The sequence below is a fragment of the Neolamprologus brichardi genome, chromosome 6, assembly GCF_056152115.1.
Source record: "Neolamprologus brichardi isolate AB-2024 chromosome 6, ASM5615211v1, whole genome shotgun sequence".
NCBI lineage: Eukaryota > Metazoa > Chordata > Actinopteri > Cichliformes > Cichlidae > Neolamprologus > Neolamprologus brichardi.
In genome coordinates this window covers 28158530-28175136 of record NC_142109.1, presented here as the reverse complement: position 1 = coordinate 28175136, position 16607 = coordinate 28158530, and the positions used below count along the sequence as shown (strand labels likewise).

The 16607-nt window shown below is 40.4% G+C and overlaps 1 protein-coding gene across 1 annotated transcript in view; it reads left to right on the top strand.

Moving 5' to 3' along the window:
- The first annotated feature begins 1157 nt into the window (after positions 1–1157).
- aspscr1 (ASPSCR1 tether for SLC2A4, UBX domain containing) overlaps positions 1158–16607 on the top strand; it is a 24285-nt gene continuing 8835 nt past the window's right edge. The window contains exons 1-13 of the mRNA XM_006790694.3: positions 1158–1266; positions 1490–1545; positions 1994–2108; positions 4905–5005; positions 7620–7677; positions 7778–7851; positions 8999–9530; positions 9892–9951; positions 11369–11508; positions 12344–12425; positions 12508–12574; positions 12932–12994; positions 14145–14197. Of these exons, the coding sequence (XP_006790757.2) occupies positions 1177–1266; positions 1490–1545; positions 1994–2108; positions 4905–5005; positions 7620–7677; positions 7778–7851; positions 8999–9530; positions 9892–9951; positions 11369–11508; positions 12344–12425; positions 12508–12574; positions 12932–12994; positions 14145–14197 (1491 nt within the window). The 5' untranslated portion in view covers positions 1158–1176. The remainder of the gene's footprint in view (positions 1267–1489; positions 1546–1993; positions 2109–4904; positions 5006–7619; positions 7678–7777; positions 7852–8998; positions 9531–9891; positions 9952–11368; positions 11509–12343; positions 12426–12507; positions 12575–12931; positions 12995–14144; positions 14198–16607) is intronic.

The following is a 16607-nucleotide window of genomic DNA, read 5'->3' as shown; positions in this document are numbered from 1 at the left end:
AACACAAACGGATGTGTAGAAAAGACCTTCCCAAACTTAAGTCTCCCCTGTCCACCCAGGTTAATGTGGTGACTCTAAATGCCATGTAATTCACATCATGTTTATAATTCATAAATAATTACGTTAGCTGGATTTAGACAGACTAGTCAATAACCCTAACCCCTTTGGTTTATTCTGACAAACGGGAAAGTAAGAGTTGGCATTAATATGATTAATGAGGTCTTATTTTTATGTAAGTGTTCTAGTAAGTTGCCAGTATACACAGTACATAACATGGGATCCAATAATAAAAAATTACAAATTACACCTTATAATATCATACTGACCCATTAGAGCAGTTCAATCTCTAAAAGCAGAGTCGGAGGCAAATCCCTCAGCTATCAGGTTAGCTCCCAGTTTGGGTTCAGGAAACAGACACCCTCCCTACTTTTAGATTTGGCTTCAAACTTTCCTTTTTGATAAAGCTTAGCGTTTGGGATGGATCAGATGAGTCTAAAGCATCTTAGTTATTCTTTTATAGGTTCAGGCTGCTGGGACACTTCACACAATGCATAGACCATTTCTTCTATAGTCCACTCTTTTCACACAGTGGCATGTAAACTGATGCATTTACATGCCACTACTGCATGGCATTAAATTGTGTCTACCCTCTCCCATAGCATGTGTTATGTTTCTGTCTCTCTGTGCTCTCTTTGAGACAATGGTTGTTTTGAATTGGCACCGTATGAATAAATCCAAACCAAACTGAATTTGGTGTTAACATATTTCACTGTAACGTTTTTAAAAAAAGAAAGAAAAAAAAAAGGGGGGGGGGGGGGGGGAGACAATAAACAACTAGCCAGTCTAAACTACAGTAAGGCTTAGTAAATGAGTATATTGTACAAATTGTGTTTTTAGTATATATATATTTTTGCATGTTGTAGCACTTTAAGAGACAAGCAGATGTCTCTTAAAGTGCTATTTGACTATTGCAGTGGGACGCTAAAACATTGTGGGGGTTATTTCTTCTTAATTTTTTTAATGTCTGTATAATTTACATTATTTTGCTTGGATAATAACGCTCATAAAGGTGAGACGAAGAAAATCTTAAAAGTTGAACGAACTGCACCTTTAAGTGTTGCCGCGACAGAGTCAATAAAGCTTATTCAAACAAACACTGTGACGTCAGGACACGCAATGGCTGCTAGTGGCACAGCTGTAACGGTTCTCACTCCCAATGGGAGAAGGCAAACAGTTAAAGTGGCTCCAAACACGCCATTACTGCAGGTGAACTTTTTTAGAGGAGCGTTTCATCTTTACTTAGGTGGACGGCTTATTGAATTCTACGCTTTGGTTACAGAACCGGACTAAATTCGTTTCCTCCGAGTTAGCTTGCTGGGCTAACAGTTGTTAGCCAGTGACTGATCAGTTTGTGTTTTCGTGCGGATGAAATCAGATTATTTGGGAGATTTTGTGGCATAACTCGTGTTGTAACATTTTCCGTCTTCAGGTGCTGGAGGAAGTCTGCAAGAAGCACGGATTTGACCCAGAAGATCACGGTTTAAAGTGAGCAAATGAACGTAGCTGTAAATCAGTTTTTGTCCCTTCAGATTAAAAGCCTTTCACCTGGATTACATCCAAATACACTTTAATACATAAACAATCGCACTGCACAGTAGCGGGATAGTAATGTGTGAAGTATCCGTCTATTTACATAGTTAAAGAAGTTAAGCTAGTTAAATGTTGTAAGCGATTTTCACACATTACACAACTCTGTTTTGGTTTCAGATCGTGTTTACTTATATTTAAAAAATTGGTGTCACTGCAGGAAAAAAAGAAACAAGACAAATTATGTGTCAAAAAAATTAAATCAAATTAAAAATTGATAACTGTTTGTAATGCATTGATCAAATTTAGTCCTCGGGCTCATACATCATTCTTCACAGCTGTCCAGCTACTCCACATGAAACATTTAATTGCTCGCTTTCTCCTCCACTGTTAACATTTTTGGCAGGTTTCAGAGGACTATTGTTGACCTGACGCGGCCATGGAGGTTTGCAAACCTGCCCAACAACGCCAAACTGGAAATGGTGACGAGTACGAGGAAACAAGTTATAGCTGACAGCCAGGTCAGTTCAAACAAAGTGCAGCTTGGGGCTCAACGATTAGTCAGATTTTAATCTGTTATGATTTTGCTCTCTAATTGTTGCGAAAACAAAAATAATCTTAACTATCTTCTTTGCTCCTGGGTTTGTTTGTTTGTTTGTTTGTTTGTTTGTTTTGGGGGGGGGGGGGGGGGGGGGGTTGGTTTGTTTGTTTGGTTTCCTTGTTATAAATCAAGTGCACAGCTTTCATTTAGAGAGGTGTGTTTTTACTCTCCCTAAAAGTTCAGCTTTTAGTTTAACCCCAACCAGGGTGTCTATAATTCAACTTTTGGCTACAAAGATCTAATCAAGGAAGTAAATCTTTTAAGGTTTCTTATGGTGAACATGTGAAAGAAGGTCACTTAATTGGAGCTACCCCAAAGAAGAGTTTGTGTCTACTCCTGACCTCAAACTAGGAATCTTTCATAGTTGAAGAAAATGCCCAGAAAATGACACTTTTTAAACTCCAGTATCTACGCAGTGTCTCTTAATCTAGTGAATAATGTGCATACTTTATAATATTGACCACATTTATCATGATTACGACTTTTCCTATAAGCAAGCAGCCTTGGTGCATCTATGTATGTGTGGGTGTTAGAGAGAGTCAGAAAGGAAAGAAACTCTCCAAATCCAGTGTTTGGAGACTTTCCTAGCCACGCCATTAATTTTTTTTTTTTTTTTTTCAGATTCATGGTGTGCATGAATCAGAAAAAATGTGGAAACAATTCTTTTTACCTCAAGTCTGATTGCAACACAAAACATGCTCTTAATAAAAAAAATTATTAAACAAGAGCTCATTTCCAGGATCGGCATTGCCAGAGTCCTTTTTATAGAAGTACCACAACTCGGTATACCTTTTTGAAATGCCTCCAGTTATTTAAATGGGGAGTTATTTGAAACACCAGAGTGAAAAAATATCTGCTTAACTTATTTTAAGTGACTTTGTCTCGATGAAAGTTTGCCAGACTTTTTAGCCTTGAGTGGCCAAGGTAAACATGTTCAGAACATACTTCTTCACCAGGGTTTTTCCTGTATAAAAAGTGTTTGTGCCCAGCAAAGAGATTTTAGCCTTCCATTAGAGGAAGCTCACCAGGACTTTTATTTTTTACATGTTTTATGTAAGTGGGGTTTAATTAAGTTAAGCTTGAATGGCGCATTTGTTTTTTAAATAACAGGTGAATGCGTAGACTTCTGTTACGAAAGGTCACATAGGCTATTTGCGTGGCGTGCATATTGTTCAATAAATAAAATTAATTTGAGTCCCCTTAGGGCTATTTGTCCCACTCATGATCATGTTTGAATAGCCTTAAGTAGCCTCATGTGTGGGTCAGTCAGCCGTGTGTGTGGGTTTCTTTATTGTCCGTACCTGGAAATGCCTGAATTCTCTGTCACTGCTCTCTCTCTGATTCCTATCCAACAAAACACTTTGTTGTAGCTGAGCTGTAGTTTCCTATGACATCATGGCATCATAATCCATGCCGTAAAATTCACGGCTGGGTTTGATTTGCTGTTTTTGTTCATTTGATGGATGGTTGACTGTTGATACCTGGCAGATTTTATACAGACGCACACATGCAGGCACCTCTGGGGCAGACTGGTTTGTGGGAGTGTTTCGTGTTTGACCGTTGACAGCCAAAGCCCTCGTTTCATCTCTCCCGGTGTGCTGACATGCAGCGTGCTTTCTGTGCCGAACAACACCGTTGCAGAGTAAACAACTCGCAGAGTGACTCAGAGAAAGAGCAACAGAGACTTGCACTCATGTCTGATGTTACTTATTTTCAGGCTGAGGTAGGCCCACATGTGCAGCTTAATCATCTTTGATAATCAAAGATGATTATCTTTGATTATCAAAGAATTTTCTTCCTGCTAAATGTATCAAGACTGATGAGCCAAGAACTTACAAATGACCACCGCAGGGGATTTTCAGAATCATTTCCTTTTCGGCATTTAAGGAGATGTTTGTGAGTCCAACAGCGTGAAGTGCTTGTACTTTAGATTTTATTACTTTTAGCTTCTATCAAAAGAAAAATCAATGTAAATAATTTAAAGAAAATCTTACTGTGATAATTATGTGTTTAAAGGGGCCTCATTTCCTCCTCCTTAGTTTTATTCTTGGGCTGTTAGAGTAGCTATGCATGATGGATAGTCCAAAATAATCCTTATTTATCTTAACCTGGGGCTGGATGCAGGCTCTGTTCATCCTCCATCCAAAACGAGCTGTTATAGGTGTTTAAAGCCAACTTTCTTCTGATTGGCTGCTGCCTGGAAACACAAGATCTAAACTGCAGTTAGCTGGGACTGCTGTGCTTGAGGATGTCCACTTTCACCGACATCATGCGCATCCTAATGTAGGAAAACCTTGGTCAAACTGAGCATTTAGAGCAGTTTGAATCTTGTGCTCTGGGCTCACATCCATTATATATATGCTGATCTACTTATTTTAATCTTCTGTCATGTTTAACATGTTCATCCTCCACTGTAAGATAATAGAAAATAAGGAAAGGCATAGTGGGCCTACTTTTTGGTTGATGTCTTTCTTTTTTATTTATGGGGCATAAAAGCAGTGTCTTACTCAGATCCAGCTGGTGCCCTTTGTTGGATCTGTCACTATCCAACTTACCGTAATAAATGAAACAAATGCTAACCAGAGCTTTGGACTGTCTCATGTTGATAGTTTAGACCTGCTTTTTATTTCCATTATTGTTTTTATTTGGTTAATGGTTAAAGAGCGCCTTTGGTCTTTATGCTTAATCTGTGTTCCTGTGGTTTCATACGTGTCAGGTGCGGATTGCACTACAGATGGAGGACGGCTCTCGGCTCCAGGGTTCGTTCTCCTGTGGACAGACTCTGTGGGAAGTGCTCACACATTTTCCAGAAATCAGGTGTGTGCATGAACATTTGTACAGGGGCAGAATCTGTGTGTCTTTGTAAAAAAAAAAAAAAACAAACAACCGTTAAAAGGCCTCAAAAGTAAATTAAATTGTGTTGAATGCCGACTAAATAGATTTTTATGTTGTTAGTTACTGTGAGAATTTCTAGCATACAGGGCCTCCCTTTTCACCCCTGTTCACTTCACATATTTAGATCATGCAACATGGTTGTATGTTTGTTTGTTTTGGAAAGGGCTAGATATTGATCCATACTTTAAGTGTATTTTCCGATGAGTGAAAAATTGCAAAAAAAGAAGACTTGGAATAGGAGGAACCGCAAGAATATGGTAAACTTGTAGCAGAACACATATCAGATTTAGAAGGCAAGAAACTACAACAAGAAGAAATAAAAGATCAAGAATGAGAAGAACTAAAATAATTACTGTAAGAAGACAAGACTGAAAGAGCTCCGAGAAGAGTTAGGGAAAAAAGACAAGAATATGTATCAGAAGAAGTACTAGGACAACAGGAACAACTAGAAGACTTGAAAGAGGAGCAAGTAGTAGAAGAAGAAGCTGGCAGAATTTAAATAGAAGAATTATAAGTACTAGAATTAGAAGACAAAAGAACTAGTACAAGAAAGAATAGAAGAAATTAGAATACAAAGAAATAAAAGAATTACTGGTAGAGTGGAAAAAATAAGATATAGAGGAACTACAAGTAGAGCTACAAGATGAACTCGTAGAAAAAGAATTACTAGATGATGTAAAAATGTACTGTATTTTACTGACCACAAGGCACACCGGATTATGATGCACACTGTCGATGAACGGGTCGGTTTTCATACATAAGGTGCACCGGATTATAAGGTGCATTAAGTGAAACAAAACAGTCAGATCAGTAAAACTTTAGTCAACTCAGCTGCTCTATTCCCATGTTGTTGCAGTATATTAATGACTAACCTCGTATTATGGATGGATTATCTCACTTGTTCTCCTGACTGAAGTTTGGTCTGTTTACAGCATCCTGCCATGCAATTGCATTTGTCCCTAACCACCAGAAACCCTCACGTTAACTTTTATCGAGTGGAAAAAGGTTAGCGTTCACCCTCCAGCTTGACTGTGTTTATGTTATGCTAACTGCTGTGTTAGCATAGCATAACCGCTAGCTGTGCCGCTAGCGATCACGTAGCACACCATTAAATACCAGCTAGCCCAACTTCAGTAACTCTACAAAAGTCACTGCTAGTTAATTTTCTGTCTTCATTTATGTTGGAAGTTATAGCAGAGTTGTATGTTTTATTTTTTTCTCAGTCAGAACATGGTATATCATGTTTAGGTGGAAACTAGCGAGCTAACTTCCTGCTAACTTCTAACTCTGTTAAAAAAAAAAAAAAAAAACTGTTTTCATGGATGCCTGGATGTTAAACTTAATTGTTACACCTGGTAAAGCAGCAACGCTGATCATTTTATTAAAGATGAAAGAATTTAGACAGTTTTAACTCTCAGTGATGCCGCAGTGTTCGTTTGACTTTGGGACCTGAAGACCACGGATTTTGGACCCAGATTACTCCGTGAGGCTCCTGACTACAGTAATGCTCTGACGTTGCAGCTTAGTAGCTTCCCAAAGTGATACTAAACCCTTTTTTGACAGATTTTTGAGCACCGTGTACCACATAAAATTGGTTCGAGGTCAGTAAGCACAACCAGAATTCATACAAAAGTCGCACCAGATTATAAGGCGCCCTGTCGATTTTTGAAAAAAAATGAAAGGATTTTAAGTGCACCTTATAGTCTGAAAAATACGGTCCTAAAAAATACCAGAGGAATGAGTAAAAAGAGTAATCCTTTGATCAGTATCGCTATTTCGATCAGTACATCGATGTCTTGGAAAGATTTTTACTATATTGGAAAGTTTGGTTTGTAAGTGTAATATTTTTTTAAAAGAATTGAAAAATAAAACTGAAACTGTAGACATGAAAGAAAGTAAACTTTTGTCATGGTGTTACACGAAGAGGTTAATTGACTCAACACTGCATTTCATCCATCTTCCATAGCGTGAAGATTGTCACAATGAAAGCACGCCAGGATAACATTCCTTCTTCTCACCACTCCTCTACTGAAGTTTAAGCTTCATTCTAACACACACACGCCCGCACACACATGCAGCTGTTGCTCAGTAGTTCCAGCTGTGCGGTCCCAGGTGCTCATGCATCCCTCCAGCCCTCATCTCCACTCCATTAAATGACATCACTGCATTTGTTGATACTTTTCCAAGCAAGTCATGCTTCCATGAAATGAATGTTAGCTCCGCGGCAACGTAAAAAGCTCAAGGAATGTTATGAAGCACAGAGGAAAGCTTTGATATTCAGAATTGAAGAGAACAATAGTAAAACATTTATGGTTCAATTAGGTACTACACGGGATTGTGCACACATGGTTTACACATGCTGATAGTGTGCCACTGCATTGCATGAGGTTTTATTGTAAAATCACCAAGCTTATTATCCTCAACAAGGAAAACCACTTGTGGGTTTTGTTTAAAGCAAATGAAAATCATTTTTTAAAGTTTTAATCTCTGTGTGTGTGTCTCTGTGTGTGCGTGCCTGTCATCTCAACGTCACCAGTGTGTTGGAGCTATCCGACTCAGGATCCACTCCTGTGTGTGTTTACATGAGAGATGAGGTATGCAGCGGTCTTTTAACTCTCCCTTTCTCAGGAGATGAAAGTGAATTTTATGATAACACAGCTGCTTGTCCACATGTGCGTGTCTGTGGATGTGCAGGTGAGTGGCGAAGAAGAACTAAAGAAGGCCTCTTTGAAGTCTCTAGGTCTTACCGGAGGAAGTGCCATTGTCAGGTAGGCTGCTAGTTTTCATGCTTCATGCATTTTGTGGGTGTGACTTTATTAATTATGTATTTAAAACATCATATATAGAGAGTCTACAAGATGACTGCAGCTGTGACAAGCAGAAAAGTGTCCTTCAAGATGGTCTCCTTTTGCAGCAATAAACTGCATCTGCCGATTTAGCACCACCTGCTACATTTGGTCACTCCCTAGAAGTCCCTTCTAAACCACTGGCAGTGCTACATCTCCTTCTCTGTGTTTGAAGAAAAGGAAGATGTCTTAGAGAGCCAAATAGGGCTACCTGAATGTCTCGGCCAAAAAACTCAAATGTTTTCAGTGTACTGTGAACAGGTGCAAGATGGTACGTGCCACAAACGACCCTATTTTCTGTCAGATGCCTCAGTATGTTCCAGTAGATATCTTCACAAATCAGTGGTGCCCAACACAGTATAGCAAAGTCTGTACTTGGTTGGCGATGCTATCAGCCAGTAGTTGTAATAGAATGTGTTATAACAGAAACAAGTCTCCCTAATGGGCGAATTTGTTGTTGGAACGTTATAGTATAGTTACACCACAGATACGTCGGTGCAGTCACAAAAAAGGCTTGTGGATGTCCACACTAAGCCAAACATTCATTATCTGATGATGCAATTGATGTCACTTGTACAGACGTGGACTCATTTACGGATGCAAACACTTTAAATGTAAAATTTAAAAAAGATGGCCCGAGAGCACACCGACATCTCGGCATAAGACAACTACACGCCCAGTGCACCTTATGTGGACACTGCAAACTGCTTTTTGTTCTCTGGCTCATAGACAAAGAAATATCAATCAGCGGTGATGATCCTCGGCATGAAGGTCAGGTGGGTTTAACACAAAAGTCGATACTGGCGGGAGTTTTGAGGTCTATGGGGAAATCGTAGTCAGAATGGGAGTAATTCAAATGTAGTAAGAGCTTTAGGTTTGGTCCATAGTGGAACCAAGGAGATTACGTTGAAGGGGAAAGAACTACATTTAACTTTTTTCTTCTTTTTTTTTTTTAAATCACCCTGTATTAAAACAATATAAACTGTTTGGAGCTGGAAATCTTGATTTTATTACTAAGGTTTATGCTTTCTGGTACATTTACTAGCTGTTTTTATGATTTATGTTTAAGGTTTTTAGTCAAAAAGGAAAAAAACTCGGGAGAAAAAGCTGAAATGGATACACCCGCTATGCCAACTACGCCCATTGCCATGGAAACGACACCCAGTTCATCCCCGCAGCCGGATCCCGCTCCATCGGTTCCAGAAATGTCAGCAACAGATGTGCCAAGCCCAGATAAGCTGGCGGAAACCCAAACTGTGCCATCTTCTGCCACATCTACAATCACACTACCCGTTCAACAAGAAGACGCTCCAAACCCCCAGGATGCCGTTCGACCTAAAGACCCTCCCACAGGAAGTCAAACACCAGAGGACGATGGTGAAAAAGCGGGGCCGTCAGGACTAAACTGCCACCCATCATCTCCTACTTCTTCAGCTCCTTTCATTCCTTTCTCCGGAGGTGGTCAGCGCCTCGGCGGTCCAGCTGGAGGAGCTGCACGTTCCCTCTCTTCATCATCATCCTCATCTCTGTCAGCGCTGACCGCTGCTGTTGAGTCACCCAAAGCCAAGAAAGCCAAATCCAGCCACGGTTCAAGCACAAAGGTCAGCCAAACCATGAGTTTACTCGGCCTGCCAGGTGTATGCACTAGATATTTTTTGTTATTAGCTAGTGTGTCTTCTTGGCCCTTATGCTGCCATTAACCAGTTTTCAACATAAACCACAAGCTCACAAAAATATAAAGACGATGAAAGATAAAAGCTGTGAAATCTGAAGCTCATATTGATGTTTTCTGTTAAAGGCATGTGTTCGCACATTAATGAAAACTTACCACCTCAAATCCGATTATGTTGCTTATTAAGGGAATTTTTTGTTGGCTTCAATAATTGTCCTTTTTAGCTTGAATATTTACAGTCCTGATCTGATCAGTAATTGGTGAAACTGGACCTTTTCTGTTCCTTTCAGTGTAAAACCACTACCAAGGTGCAGCATGATAGTACGGGTGATGCGAAGGAGTTCTTAGAGGTGAGTTTGTTCTGTAACCTCTTTATTTCAGATGACCAATTTCTCTGTTTGTGGATTTTCAACTCCTTCATAAATTAACTGTGTTTTCATATCTGCAGTGTTTAGTCAGTTTAAATTGAACTCTGTTTGGTTTTCCAGCTTTGTGTAGTTCGTTTGTGCAGGATTGAACACAGTAAATCACCCACACCGAGACCCTTTGAGAAACCTACCGTACCAATCTATGCTTGCTACTCTGAAATGCAGCAAGACACTATAGATGTGCCAAGGTTAGCAACTAGCCGTGAAATCAACGTAAATTGTCGATCTTCCCCACTGGTCCAGAACGCAGCACCTTCTTCCTATATTTACTTTTGTTGCTCCCCAAACCCATTTGGCCAATAAATGGGCTAATATCCCCATTTGGTTTGTAGTGATGCATTTTGGTTTGCTTGGAGTTCCCTTGGTTTGAGTTTGAATTTACAATCTTATCAAATGATTCAGACCAGGGTAAACGAACTGTACGTTTAAGTCTAGACACCCAGAAGCTGTTTTATTTTATTTTGAAACTCTTATCTGAATGATTGTGGAGAAAGCCAAGAGTAATTTTAGTGGCCACTAGGACTAAAACCTGCATCTGATTTATAAGAAGCTACAGGCTTTACCTCAAAATAAGGTTTATGTTACACTACAATGCATACATCCAGTTTCACATCATTATACATCAATGCAGAGTCCTGAAAGAGTCGACATCTCAGCCTCATTTAACCAGAACACTGAACAAAATACATGCTGGTAAACTTACATCTTTACCACAGTAGATTGGGATGATGATGATGATTAAAAGGGGCTCAAACTGTTGTCTGTGCAATACAAATAGTTTAGAGGTTTCCTGGTTCAGCTGTGGTCTGGCTCTTTGTGGGGGGTGGGGGGGCATCACTGGTGTACAGAAATTGTTTGTAGATGTCTATTGGTCAGTGATTGTCAGCTTTCATACATACCGTCCAATGCCCACTTGCTCTTCACCATGTGGAGAAGCAGGGGATCGAACCGCTAACCTTCTGATTGGTAGATGACCCTCTCTACCTCCTGAGCCCCAGGCAGCTGTATTCACTTTGTCTAAAGAAACCTTTAAATTCAAGGCACATTAAAATTTATGCAATGTTGTGCAGTAAATTCTGAATACATTTAAGAGAAAACTCAGACGATCACTTAGGAGGAGCAGCATTTGGCGATGGTGGGGAAGAAGAACTTTCTTTTAACAGGAAGAGATGTTCAACAGAACCAGGCTCAGGGAAGGGCAGAATTCTACCGTGGCCGAAAAGGGGATAGGGATCGTGAGAAGTAAACAAGACTTCTGCTGTGATAAATAAAGCTAAAATTTGGACACTTGAGATCCAAATATTGTTGCGGACACTCTTATATTTCCCTCTGTCTGCAGCCAGTGGAGAGGGAGCCTCTCATCTACCACCTGGACTCTACATCCCATCAGTCTGAGGACTACGGGGATCTGCCCGACGAGTTCTTTGAAGTGACCGTGGATGATGTGCGGAAGCGCTTTGCCCAGTTGAAGAGCGAGAGGTGGGGAAGGAGGAAATGGTTGAGTGACTGGGTGCAGTATTTAGCACAAATACCTTGTTGCTGCAGAAACACGTCTGGATCCGATGTGTTTCTGCGCTGTTTGGAACAGATAATTAGTCAGTTTGGCATTTGGTCCTGCGGTGTTTTGTCCATGTATAACCCTTAATTGCAAAAATAGCCTAGCAGTGATGAGAGACCATAGGCAGGGAGAATGCTGGGCATCACTGTGTGCATTTTGAAGTTTCTGTATTTTTACTTGTTTATTTTTTAAAATTTATGACCAGTTTGAAGTTTTTAGTTATTTATGAGCGCTTCTTCAAAACAGATGCGTTCAAGTTTATTCTGCAATCTCTGGATGTGGCGTCAGCAGACCACAGCTGTTGAGACATCGTGTGTGTTTGCAAACATGTTCTCATTTATAAGACAACACACAAACACTACAAAAGCTTCTAAATATGGCACGCTGGGAGCAATTAGTAGTTCTGTTTCGTGTAGACGTTTATCTTCCAGCCATCGACCAAACACCGTCAGGTTGAGACCTCACCGCTCGCATCCTTTAATCTCTGTCTGCACTGACATGGCTGCCTCATGGCTACTGCCATGTCAATGACTGCAATTACCAAGGGTGGAATTAAGCCGACCAAAGCAATTTGCCTGTAACACGCACGCACACACACACACACACACGGCCACACACGAGTAGGGGTAGGAAAGAAACAGTGATTCTTTGTTTTCTTTGCACATCTTACTCATTGTGGGTGAAACAACCTGCTTTTTATTTCTCAGCTCATTTCATTGTAACTCTGTGTGTGTTTCTCTGTCCCTCATTCCTTAGGAAGTTTTTGGAGGAGGCTCCGCTTATGACTAAATCTCTGAGAGAATCACAGATAAAGGAGAAGATGGATAGATATCCCAAAGTAAGATCGTACACATAATAACATTTTAATATATGTACGTTTAAAACATACAGACTATAAATGGCCCAATCTGCCTCTCCAGGTGGTCCTGAGGGTCCAGTTTCCAGACAGATATGTTCTACAGGGCTTCTTCAGGCCTCTAGAGACAGGTGTGTGTTTGTGTGTGCCTCCGTGTGTGTGTGCGCATGCAGTATGGAGAGTGTTCATTTCAGCTGGCTAGCCACAGGTATGGCTGCAATGTGAAAGCTACTTGCGGCTCCCTCACCGCATTTATGACTGTAGCCACACCACAGTGACAGAGACTGAAAGAATGAGACAGGTCTGTAATTCCAGCGACGAGATGCACCTCAGCCCGAAAGCAACACGACAACCAGCAGAACAACAAATTGCAGGGAAATTCCTTCTGACAAATGAATTACAGTCCACACAGAGACCGATGTAGCTGCACACAGCGCAGTTTGTGCTTCAGCTGGTAATCTGTGTCTTTGTTTGTGTTTTATGTCCAGTTGATGCTCTGAGGCACTTTGTAAGGAGTCACTTGGAGGACCCTCAGCTCAGTTTCTACCTGTGTAAGTATCGTTACATTTCCCCGAATCGTCATCTTCATCCTGTGAAGGTCTGACCATGTTACAGCATCAGTTTCTGCTTCTGGTTTATTCTAAATCAGATAGGATAATAGTTCTGATCATAATTACAAGCACATTGAAATCACCTGAAAAACCTCAAATCTGATGACTGGCTTAATCCAAACTCCTCTAGTGTCAAATAAATGCAAAATTAACACTTAACACTAACTGCAAAAAATGCTGATAAACTCAAAATTTCTAGAGATCTACATGCAATGAGGCAAACTTTTCTATGAGCCTGGAAAAGGAGGAATTTTCTACAAACGTTTTGGATCCGAATTATCAGTTTGAATTGTTTTGATTTGAATTGCCTGGATTTGGATTTTCTTCAGTTAGATTTTACTGATAATGTCGCTTTTTTAATTTAAACTATGTGCAGGTACATTTGAGCGAGTTTAAGATGTATGAGGTTACTGAAAGTGAGGTTTGGTGACAGCTATCCAAAGCAAAACTTTTTTTTTCCCATATAGAGTAAGCATTTGAGAGACATTTTATTAGCTACACCTTGTACTGAGTCGAACCCCTTTTGCCTTCAGAGGTGCCTTCGTTCTTCGTGGCACAGATATTCAGAGAGATGCTGGAAACATTTTTGATTTTTGGTCCATATCGACATAACATCACACAGTCGTTGGAGATTTGTTGGCGACGCACCCATGGTTTTAATCTCCAGTTTCACCTCATCCCAAAATGATCAACCTTAAAATTATCAGCAATATCACCTGCTTTTATTATTACCATTGTTTTGTTTTTTTAATTTAACTCCACTTGTAAAAATGACAGGAACAGGAACAACCAGTTTTAGCCTTGATATGTGCTGCCTACACACAAAGCTTTGAAACTGTATCAGTTTTTCTGTCATGTTTCCAGATTACAAATCAAATGTGAATTAGATTTTTTTTTTTTTAAAGCATCTTTTTTTTTTTTTAGTTAAAAGTTGCTCCTGTTGTTTTGTAAAAGCTTAAGTCTCTGTGCCGCGTCCATTTGTTTTTCATACATTTGTCAGCATTAACTTTCCTGTGTTCATGTATATGTTGTATTAAAGACTTTTATTCACAGTTTATCATTTTGACCATTTTTCTTATTCCTTTTTCAGTCATTACCCCTCCAAAAACTATTCTGGATGACCCTTCAGCTACACTTTTCCAGGTACGACTCCTCACACTGTCCTTCAATTACCTCGATAGAGCTTCTAAGTAATAATACTCAGTAATAAAACGGCTGAATTAAACCAAACAAACTTCATCACTGTGAAACTGCAGAAAACAACTACAAAACCTTTTTTTTTTTCCTCAACATGGACATAAAATATATCAGCTGGTCCTCCTCTGCTCTTCAAAGCCTCGCTACATTCCCGTTCTCCCTTCTTCCCTCGCTTCTGCTCGCACTTGTTCCCCCCTCTCCACTGTCCTTGACCCCAGCTGGGCTTGATTTTTCCCAGACTGGCACATGGGGTTAATACAGGCCTTGCTTTGATCTCGACACACACACAAACACACCAGCGCTCACACACATACACACACATGCGGAGCGACGGGCAGCTTTGATGCTTTGTAGCCTTTGAGTTTATTCAAAATGTGAAGAGACACATATGCTTGATCACCTCGACACTCCCGCGCACTGCTGGTTCTTGTATTTTTAGACACTTTATTTTGGCAAACATTTTTGTCATCGGCGCCTTTCGTTCGTTCACTTGACACTTTGATTCAACCTGAAGCGCACAGAAGAAGAAGTGGAGGAAGAGGCGGATGTTTGAAGTGATTTTTGAAGTGATATCGTGTTGTGATGATGAGCAGGATTCAGCTCCTCTGAGGGACTGCTTATAAAAGATAACAATCCTCAAAAGTGCACTTTGAAATATGGCTGCGTTGGTGTGTTCATACCCCTTTGGTGTCACGATCGCTCTGAATCACGTCTGATGTTCTGATGTCATTCTTTGTTTTTCATCTTTTCATCCCCTTCTGAACTCTCCCCGTCTGTTTTTTCAGTACTCGTCCCTCTCCTGTACCCCAACTCTGGCTTTCTTTTTTTCTTCTTTTCTTTCCTCCTCCAACTCCAGCACCCACATGGTCCCTCTCTCCGGCCCTCTCCTGTGCCTCACCCCTCCTCTCTCAACCCCATGTCTCTATCCATTAGGGACTTAAAAGCGTTAAAGTGCACAAAAACAAAATCTTTAATCCGCCTTGGTGTCATTTCTCCCATACGCACACTGTCTGGCTCCGCTTCCCTGTCTATACATCAATCATTGACACACACATTTAAAGAATCTTTAATCTTTTTTTGTCATGTCACATAGACGTTGACACACACACACACACACACACACACACACACACATACACACACACACTTTAATCACTTTGTGTCATGTCAGGAAAGGAATGTTTCCCAACCCAGAAGTCCTTTGATACCAGTCATCCCCTCCCTCATCCGTCTCCCCCTCTGTCTTCCATCAGGATCCGTTCTGCCTCTTTTTCCTTTTCTCTCTCCATTCCTCTTCTTCTTCTTTTTTTTTTATTTAAACACATTCACCCTCTCCCTCCCACATACACTGGTCTCTTCTCGTTGGCGTCGTCTTTTTCCCGAATGGAAATGTTACTGCTGCTGCCAGACGGAGCAGGATTGCAGGAATGCCTGTTGTTTCACTGTAACACATTGTTTCCTGCTCACAGGGCTGTAATAATAGCAATTAGGCCAGTGTGTCCCAATTTAGCAACAAGAGAAAGGACAGTGTGTGTGTAAGACGGCCTGTGGTGTTGGGTGAACCCGCCAGACCCCAGCTACAGCCTTTATTTTACGCTGCTGATTATCTAAGAGTCTGGAGGGAAAGTTATATGCAAAATGTTTTATGGCATCATTGCTGCGTCTAATGTATATTTTAACTACTGATTAGAGTGTCTGAAGAGCCTCATTCCTCTAAAAAAGAAAAAAGATATTTGTCCTCCTAGCAGCTCAGCAGCAATCTTAGTTTGAGCTGTCATCTTCATCAACTGCAGTTACGCTGATTATCGGGACATTAAGACTGCATTATAGGGAATCCCAAATCAACAATTTTGACACAATAAACTTTTTTTAAAAAAAAAATTTTTCCCCTTCAACGTTAGTCATTTCTTACTGTTGCAGAATTCTTCTGAAGAGTTTTGGTCCAGATTTTTTTAAATGTCTGGTTTCTTTCTTATTATGTCTTTTCACATATGCAGTTTATGTGGACAGAGATGACCTCTACCATGAAGTTCTTCAGGCACATGTAGGAAACAGTTACCTGTTGGAGGAACTGAACAGAGCCCAGTCTCTACATGATTTAAGTCATTTTGGATCCAGGACAAAGTACAGTCCTCACAAGGATAAAAGCAGGTTGTCGAGCGTGACAAGAAGTGCAGTTACTTATGTTCACAAGCTGTAACAAACATATATTCAGCAGACACATCTTAAATACAGCAGTTAACTTTGCTTTTTAACACGAATATCTAATCGGTCAATCAAATAGCAGCATCTCGGCACATTCAAGCAGGGAGACGTGGTCAAAACAACGACCCGCTGAAGTTCAGGCCGAGGATCA